The 9,393-nt window shown below is 37.8% G+C and overlaps 1 protein-coding gene across 2 annotated transcripts; it reads right to left on the bottom strand.

Annotated features, from left to right (window-relative positions):
- Positions 1 to 2,805: 2,805 nt before the first annotated feature.
- Positions 2,806 to 7,544, bottom strand: LOC146330890 (CD209 antigen-like protein C). 2 transcript variants are annotated; one of them, XM_084714370.1, is made up of 6 exons: positions 6,829 to 7,544; positions 5,788 to 5,877; positions 4,750 to 4,842; positions 3,551 to 3,693; positions 3,348 to 3,448; positions 2,806 to 3,263 (listed from the first exon to the last, which is right to left on the bottom strand). In XM_084714370.1, exons 1-6 carry the CDS (start codon positions 6,980 to 6,982, stop codon positions 3,116 to 3,118), a joined length of 729 nt encoding a protein of 242 aa, XP_084570496.1. In that variant the 5' UTR covers positions 6,983 to 7,544; the 3' UTR covers positions 2,806 to 3,115. The 2 variants fall into 2 exon arrangements, with proteins under 2 accessions (XP_084570496.1, XP_084570497.1); XM_084714371.1 differs by lacking the exon at positions 5,788 to 5,877.
- Positions 7,545 to 9,393: the final 1,849 nt, after the last annotated feature.

Raw genomic sequence — 9,393 nt, 5'->3', positions numbered from 1 at the left:
GGGAACCCGTTTTAGCATTTATTGTATTGCACTCTTGTTGTTTGTAATTTTACAAATAAATACCAATAATATTTTATTAGAATGTATGAAACTCTTTTTAATCAACTCACCTGATAATGCCAGTTCACATTAAAACAGGAAACCTTCACACCCACTTCTCATAGACTGTCATAGACATAGCTCTCACAAGTTAAGGGATATTACAAAGTATTAGTTCTGACCAAGGAATTTAATTGGTCAAGGGGTGATGATATAGTATAGAACAGTACTGTGACTTTTAGTTACATGTATCACTCTGCATTATGGATTTTCTAATAACTGTTACATTAATGTTACAGTGGCTAACAGGTAGAAACCACAGACAGGATGAAAAGGACGTGTCACGTAATGATTCAGAACTTATAACTGTCACACACTTTTTAATCTGAAAAAAATACACAAAGTAAGGTACAAGAACCACAGTTTTAGTTTTTGAACTGTTTATCAGGGAAAATACCCACATTCATGTGCATGCGTGTTATGGCTATTAAATTATTTGCATAAATATAGTCTATACATGGCTTAAACAGATGGGTTTATTAGTAGCTTAGCTTCTTCACTCATAATATCATCAATTCCTGTGGTTGGTTCACTTGCTTTCAAACCACAAACAAACCGAAAAAGAGTCAGTTTTGAAGAAGACAGAGACCCACCTTTTCAAGCGGTCTCAGTCCTGTTGTTTGGTCCATCTCAGGGTTGACTCTCAAAATATTTAAGACAACAGCCTTGAGGCAGTTTTAGCGATCCACTGGTACAACATAGCTGGGAAGCTACACTGCGGTGACATGCAGACCTACACAAAGTAGCTAGCAAGCTAACATTAGTGTGCAGGAAAATGTTTGTGCCCACCTTCAATGCACACAGCAGACTACATGCAGAAATTTTGACTGTCATAGTAGAAAAAGCACAAGTGTTACTTATAGCATTAACACTGACTCTGTTCTATTTAGGTGTCCTAGTAAGCCAAGACAATGTGACAGTCAGTCAGCAACAAGACCCTGAAACTGAAGCAGCTAAATGGAATTCAGACATCATTAATGTTATTATTTACCTCTGTGTTTTTCATACTGACATGTCTTTTTACATTTTGCCCACTGACACTGACGTCTCAAATGAATACCCTGTGAGATGCATTAGGTGAGAAACCGAGCTGTAATGGTGTGAACGGTTTCTCAAATAAGCATCTATTTCCCAAAGCAGAAGTGAAGATTAAAGGTCATGACTGTGGCTCTACATGCAGGATATCTAATTAAAGGCCAAACTTTCCAGAGTTGCTACAGTTATCAGATATAAATGTTCTAGTGGTTTTCTCTTAGCAATATCAGCACAGCAACACAAAGTGCACTATCTGAGGATGGCAGAGGAGATACACAACCATTGCCTAATACAGTGTGAATGATGAACATGACAGATAATTTAATGTTGGAGATATCTAACATCAGAGAAGTAGCTGGATGTGAGCCTGTTGTTTAGGTAAGGCCAGTAACAGACTCAGGCTGTCTGAGGGGCAGGGGCAAAAAACAGTAAAAGGGTCACCAGCTGTGTGCAGCGGGGTGCCAGTGCAATGAAAGTCATGATGAATTTATGCACAAACAGTTCCAATTCCTAGTTCAGATTTTTATGAAAGGACACTTCATCCCATTTTCTTCACTGGAAGGGCACTCTAGAGGGAACTTTATCACATTTCTCCATTAGAAGAGCACTCTAGAGGGCACTATATCAAAAGCTGTAGACATAGTTGACAAATTATTAAAAAAAAATTTTTTTTTAAATTGGGTGTACAATACGAAAATGTAACATGTCATTTTTGGCCCACGACCATTCATCCATCCATCCATCCATCCATCCTCAACCACTTATTCAAAGTAGTTTCACAGAAGTAACAGTCCCAGTTGGGGACCACAGTCTTCTCTTTCCTTGGCTACATTAACCAGCTCTGACTGGGGGATCCTGAGGCGTTCCCAGGTCAGGCTATGAATATAATCCCTCCATCTAGTCCTCGGTCTGGCCTGTGTTGTCCTTCCAGCTGGACATGCCTGGAAAAACTTCCCAAAGGAGGTGACCTGGTGGCATCCTTATGAGATGCCCAAACCACCTCAACAGGCTCCTTTCTACGCAAAGGGACAGTGGCTCTACTCCCTCATGGATGACCAAATTTCTCACCCTATCCCTAAGGGAGATGCCAACCACACTCCTGAGAAACCCAGCCGCTTGCTTGTGGTCATGACTCACCCTTCATGACCATAAGTGGGAGCAGGAACGAAGATTGAGAGCTTCACCCTCTGGATCCGCCCTCTTTTTGTCATAACAGTGTGGTAAAGCAAACGCAGTACCGCTCCTGCAGCTCAGATTCTCCGGACCATCACATGCTCCATTGTCCTCTCACTTGAGAACAAGACCTCGAGATACTTGAACTCTTTCACTTGGGGAAAGGAATCATTCCCTTCTCAGAGTAGACAATCTACCGGGTTGCTGCTGGGAACCAGATTTAGCGGTCTTGATCCCCATCCCAGCTGCTTCACACTGAGATGGAAACTGATCCAGTGAATGTGGGAGGTCACAGACCGATGATGCCCTAAAGACCACATCATGTGCCTCTGTGAGAGGACTGTGCAGTTTCAGCTGCAAAGAATGTTTGCTAAAGACAAAGCCACAACCACAAAATGTACCTCTCTGGGTCACAGTGCCAGTTCAACACAGTCATTATAATTTATCAGATTAAAAAAACAACAGTATCAAACAAACACATTTATTCTGAAATTGGGCAACATTTGCAGAAAATAAAACAGGATTTGCCTTACTAACAGTATTTCAGTGAGTATTTTTCCATGTGTGACGCAGACAGTTTGGACATATGTCAAAAATAAAAATAAACTTATAAACTAATAATTATAAAGCCACCTAAATTAATGACAACATTTATGAATATTATTTTAAATAGTATTCTTATTATGACAACCATCAGGCACTGAATTAGAGAAGCGATAATGTTTAACAGTCTTATGATTCTCAGCAGGGAAATTAGTTGTAAGTTAATACATAATATAGGCTTTATCTGCAGAGTTTGTTTGCCGAGTTATAGAGCCACTGTCTTTTCACAGATCCAGCTGTTTTGATCTTTACATGGTCTATCATTCCAGCTGTATTCCTGATCAAAGAACTTTATTTCTACGCAGTCTTCATCTGTGTCTCCATCATTGTTAGGCTCACTGGGGCCCCAGTAGCTGAAAACCCAAAACAAACAATATGCAACATTACTTCTAACATTAATTCAGATTTATTTGAGAGTGATTAAAAAAAATATGAACCTTGTGGTCAGTGGAGTCCCATCCACCCATTTCCACGTCCCCTCTGTCCCTTGGTCGGTGAGCCCAATCCACACAAGCCTCCGGAAACCTCTCACAAATTCCTTGTTGACAGAGAAAAACATGCTGCCATCTACATAAATGAAATACACAGTAGTTTTATTCCTCTAAACTGACCACTGTTTCTCTCCATCCCTCTATATCACCTGTTCTTCTTTGCTGTTGATGATCACTAGATCTGCGCCTCTCTGCAGACAGTCACTTCTGCTGTCGTTCCAGGAGTTCTCCAATGAGGAAGTGTAATAGAAACTATTGTTGAAATATACCCATCTTTGGCGAGAATATTCAGCTGTTAAGAGACAATAACAAAAGCATCTCAATATTAGCAGAAACTAGAGCACGCATCTAGTGACGGTAGGTAACACACATATTTGAGGTAAGGTCATTTCTGTTTTTTTTTAAGTGTTACGCACTGACAGATGCCCAGACGGTTTAGGCTCACAAGACAGTGCAATCTCCTGATTTAGCACTTTTAATCAGTATACAAATATTAAATAATTATATAACCTTCTACAGTGTAGTTGTACAAGCTATAAGAATATTTCAAAGTGCTGTATAATGTACAGTATTTCAAGCAACAATTACAACATCTCCTATGAAGACATGTTTTTGCATTATTATTTTGTTTGTTTTACCATATTATTACTCATTATTACTTCACCACGCCAGTCATAAATAATTTACTAAATATACGTATGCTACTAAATAGGGGCTATTTGACTTCTATTTTATATTCTGTTTTCTTTTTTACTGTAACTGGTGTACAAGATGGGGATGATAAGTTGCACAAACATTTGTTGAATGTTTCTGTTTGTATCGTAACTTTCTTTCACCCACTCCTGATTATGTCAATGGCAGAGCCCAAAGGATCCCTAAAAGACAACAGCCACCCCAGACATGGCCTGTTGCCAAGCTCCTGACAAGAGACACAGAAGTAACTGCTGTCGTGCCAACAGGTGACAGAACAGCTCCTTTTCTCAAGCTGTTAGACTCCACCATAAATAAATTACATGGATCCTTACATTGACATTGCACACCTTGTGTATGTGTATAGGTATTTATAAGTATTGGCATAGAAGTTACTGAATATTTAAGTTTTATTTTCTTTAATTTCATTTAAAATATTTGTTTATACAGTATGCTCTATGTGTTATAATGTTGATAACTTGATGAATTTATTTCTGTGGTGTTGGCTGCACATCATTTAAGTAATATAAGTGAAAGAGGAAACACTGACTCTTATTATGACAAGAAACTGTATTTAATGGAGAGCTGTCACATCTGGTCAATATCCAAATTATAGAAAAAAAATAATAATACTATTGAGTTTCATCCTTATACTCACCAAGGATGTTCAGCTTCCTTTTCAACTCGTCTCTCTCTTTAGTCATGTTTTTGCAAATAGCCTCCATGTCTGATGTGTTCTCTTCAGAACGATCTGAAAGAGCAGAAATATTTACACACTCTTACAGGTTATCCCAGGTTGCCATGTTGAGTGGAGATGCTGATAAAGATATGGTGACCCCCTGACTCTATAGTTAGCTGTTAATAAATGCATAATAAAGGATTAATTACACTTATAAGCATTATTCACACTTTAGCTCTGGTACCCCCAAAAGGCCTCGTTAGCTGTTAATAAATGCATAATAAAGGATCAATTAACCTTAATAAGCATTGTTCAAACCTTAGATCTGATACCCCCAAAATGCATTTTACCCATCATTTATGCCATACTTAAGCAGAGGTCTAACAGCTGAGGCGACTCTATAACTGTATAAACTACACTACAAATGAGTTTACAGGCCAAAATGTATGTTAAGTTTAATTTTACTGGCAAAAATTAAGCATGTGAACTAAGCACTGTAAAAGTCCCCTCTCTCTCTTATCTTAGATGATAATTAGATTATAATGTTCTTATAAATTATAACTTCCCTTTGACAATGCAAAGGGAAGCTGTGAACAAAGAAACAAACACTAGACTACAGACATGTTTACATATTAAAATAAATTTCAAGATAAACTGCCATCATGCTTTGTCATTCTTTATTTTTAAACTTCCCCAAACTTGATTCGTTCTCGTGCTGTTGACAAACCACAACTTCTCCCACAACACTAGACAAGACAGAGTATTGATGTGTTACTGAATCATACTGATAGAAACTATGAGAAAACAGAATTATCTGTACAAAGAGTCCTAGCTGTTCTATTGAGTGATCTTCATTCTGATGAAAAATAAAACATAAGATATAAAAATGAGTGAGAGCAAGTCATTCTCAAAGCTTGTAACTGTAGTCAGACTCATCCTGGTCTTAAAATAATAATCCTTCAGTAAAATTCAGTGTTTGGGAAAACAGGGTGAAAGTAGAAAAACAATTAAACTCACAGAGGGTCAGACGCAGTGAAACGTTGAGAGCAGCTTGTAAGATACACAGGAGCCCAAAGCTCACAGCAACAAATCTGTACAGATTTCTCCCTGTGTGCAGAAATCAAACAGAAACACTCATGTAAAAATACCCGTACTATTATTATTATTATTATGTTTAGGCTGCCAGGTGAAATAATTATTATGTGCTTCAAGACCCTATCAAACCATTTTCATCATGTCACTTCTTCTTCACTGACTTCATGGTGCTCTGACATCTCTGACAGTAAAACTTCTGCTGTGATTCGTGTTTGTAACCAGTGACATGAATACGTTCAGCAAATTTCACCAGTGTTTTTTCAATTAACTGACCAACACACATCTAGTGTTTAACATTTTCCTTTGTCCTCACATGTGCAACTAAATTATGCTCACTACAGCTGATATGTACGGTTACTGTTTTAGAGCATTGTTCTGCTGCTTTAGCAAAAATATGATCTACTCAATATCAGCCATATTCTAGATGGTTTGTTGTGAGGTCAGGTAATAAGGCCCTTATAAGATGCTTATTAACATTAATATATGTTAATAAGACAATATAAGTGTTAATAATAGCATAATAACATAATTATTGTTACATTATAAGACATTTATAAGTAGACATTTATAAAGCAACAACAAAAGCTTAGTAAAGGCTGGAATAATAGTTAAGTTGGTTAAGCTCAATAAATGTATTTGATAACAAAGTATAAATTATGACAAACTCACAAGCCTTTTATTAACATTCTATAAACAGATATAGGCTCTTATAGGTGCTTATAAGCGTCTTATAATGTCACAATAAACATGTTTATTATGCAATTATTAACACTTATTTAGTGTAATTATGTATTTTAATGTAATAAGCACTTTGTAAGTGTCATGGACCCCAGGAAGATTAGCTGGTGTCAAGAGCACTAGCTAATGGGGATCCTTTTTAAATAAATAAATAAATAAATGTTAAACTTGATGTTTATTACAGGCACCTTAATATAATGTTGAAATATAGGATTTCTGTCTCACCAGGCACTGCGGCAGTCATTTCACCATCTTCTCGAGAGCGACTCCTCACCATATTCAGCTTGAGTCTGATGCAGGTGTGTGAGATCTGAGATCTACCTCCTCTCTTATACTTGTCTCTCTGCATGTAAAGCCACATAGATTTGTTCTTCCTCATTGTTCAGTACAACAACTTCTTCATACAAGGGTTTGCTGCTCCGGCTAGAATTGGAGGAGATTCACGGTTTCCTGCAAGGTGAAAGCAGGTAATCAGGAATTACCAGTCCATAGAAGAAAACTGTGCTCTTCTAAAACTTTATATTATCATTAGGTTCTTGGTATTTCTCAGCCCACTGTGGGTGGACATGGCTGAGCATTACAGTTAACTTAAGTATGAATTAAGAAGAACTGTATTTCTGATCACTACATCTGATAGTGGACTAGTTAAACCATTGAGAAAATACATTTTCCCACCTTAGGCATGAAATCCCAACCATTATTAGGCTTTTCTTTCTCACCAAAAGTTGTTTGAGTTCAACCCCGTCACAGACATCTTGGACCCTGTGTGAATATGACTTTAAAAGATATAATAAGTTCAAGTAAATTCTTGTAAAAGATTAATAATGAGCTGTTCCTTGTTTAAGATCACTAATTGTAAGTCATTTTTAATTTTAAAGTACACCACATTTGACTGCACAAGCAAGACATGAGAACTTTACCACATCATTACCAAATGTCATGACAAACACCCCCCCCCCCAAAAAAAATAAATAAATAAAACAACTTGACTGGGTCTAGCCCCACCCACTTCATGTCAAAGCCAATCCAATCAAATAGCAGCTTTTTTGTAATGAATCTGCCATTAATAAATTGACTTAATATGTGGTTTGCATTTCATATTTTATGATTGTCTTTTTATGTGACATTCAGTATTTAATGTTATATAACGTGAAGGTGGGAAGTTGGCATCATTTTGTCAATGACTGGAAGAAACAAACCATCTGTTTATTTGAACTAGGTAAAATTCTTTGTACTTTAAAAGATTGCTGTTTGAATGGCATTGGCAACTGAAATCTACCACAGTGAACCAAATTGGTTATTCTCCAGAAACAAAGGTGTTGCTGATTTGCTAGCTTAAAAAAGAGTAGCCTGGTTATCAACAAAGTCAAAATATATATAAATATTCATTCCTAAGAGAGGGATTTAGAGATTGAATAAGGAAGCAAGAAAGTGTTGTCACCTCCTTGCAACAGAGACTGAGGTGACACTGAGTTACAATGTGTGCAATGTTTGCATTATAATGCACATTGTGCATTATAAACACTGTGCTCTATTAATTGATATCTTTAAAATGCATTTTGTGGTGTTCTTAAATTCAAAATCTTTATAGTAACTCTGGAGGACTTAAAGGGAATCAGAGAATCTTCGTGTGGCATGTGAGAAGGAATTCCCCTCCCTACAGGACTTCTCCTAATCTGACTGTTTGCAAGACAGTTAGCTAATTTAGTCTGTTGACGGGACATGGCAACAACCTTGCACTGACCCTTTTGACGGGCAGTATGCCAGGCTCAGGACTTCATCAAGGACTCCTACACTGTACAAAGGAACAAAAGAACTTTTGTAATGCAAAATTGAACATACACTAATTGATATGGGGGGGGCCTGGAACTCAGCTGAATCTCTGAGCCACATCGAATGTGCTGTTGGCCGGCATTCAGCCAACTGTAAGAGAAAGAAATCTGAATTCAGAAAACTCATCACATCAAACCCAGCCAAGAGGGGATAAACAGAGAGTCAGATCTGTTGTTTGAACGCCCAGGTGGGATTAAGTAATCTGACACGCCAGATGGTTTGCTTCACAGAACCATGAGGGAGGTTGTCTTTAGAAACTGTTTGGAAAAGGGCAGGCACTTTCAAAAAAACACCTGACAGGTGATTGGATGAACCATCTGTCTATCATGTCTTACACAGGCTAATTTCAACCAACTGCTCTTCTTCCAATGAAGAAATACTCTCCAGTTCTGAAATAACTGACGCTATTGCAGTATCTACGCTAACCTCATCAGAGGCCACCATTGTTCACTTCCATGGATATTTCTTGTTGTCGTCACACCTAAAACCACGCCTGTAGCTGCCAGTAGTCCCTCCTGTAAGACCATGGTGCAGCCACAAATGGACAACTTGAAGTATCTCACACATCCAGCTGCCTTGTAAGGAAAGGGATGGAGTGCACCCAAGAATGCCTGAGAGCTCCACACATTAATCAGCACTGACATCATCCACGCTCCCTTTACTTTCAGTACAACTTTTCCCCTGGCCCTCTGAAGCTATAGGTGATACTGCACTTTTTCTTTGCTTTTGGGGGTGTAGCATTAGAATGATTAGGTAACATTATGGTAGTAAAGCACTGAAAGGACTCCTATCAATAAAACATATTGTGTATCAGTGTATTTCTCTCGTACTTCTCAATAATCTCTCAGTGGAACTGCTACCAACAGAGTCTGACTACAGTTACAAGCTATGAGAATGACATGTTCATTTTGATATTTTATGTTTTATTTTTCATCAGAATGAAAAACAATGCATTAA

This window comes from Lutjanus erythropterus, chromosome 3 (assembly GCF_056507025.1).
Source record: "Lutjanus erythropterus isolate fLutEry1 chromosome 3, fLutEry1.hap2, whole genome shotgun sequence".
Classification (NCBI taxonomy): domain Eukaryota; kingdom Metazoa; phylum Chordata; class Actinopteri; order Lutjaniformes; family Lutjanidae; genus Lutjanus; species Lutjanus erythropterus.
Note: the sequence above shows the minus strand (reverse complement) of the source record. Positions and strands in the feature narration are given on the sequence as shown.

Excerpts from the sequence above, each read along its gene's own strand:
- LOC146330890 (XM_084714370.1), bottom strand. The coding sequence starts at position 6,982 with ATGAGGAAGAACAAATCTATGTGGCTTTACATGCAGAGAGACAAGTAT. Across the intron at positions 5,878-6,828 it reads AATGACTGCCGCAGTGCCTG|GGAGAAATCTGTACAGATTT; the intron begins GTGAGACAGAAA and ends TTCTGCACACAG. Across the intron at positions 3,694-4,749 it reads AAGGAAGCTGAACATCCTTG|CTGAATATTCTCGCCAAAGA; the intron begins GTGAGTATAAGG and ends GTCTCTTAACAG.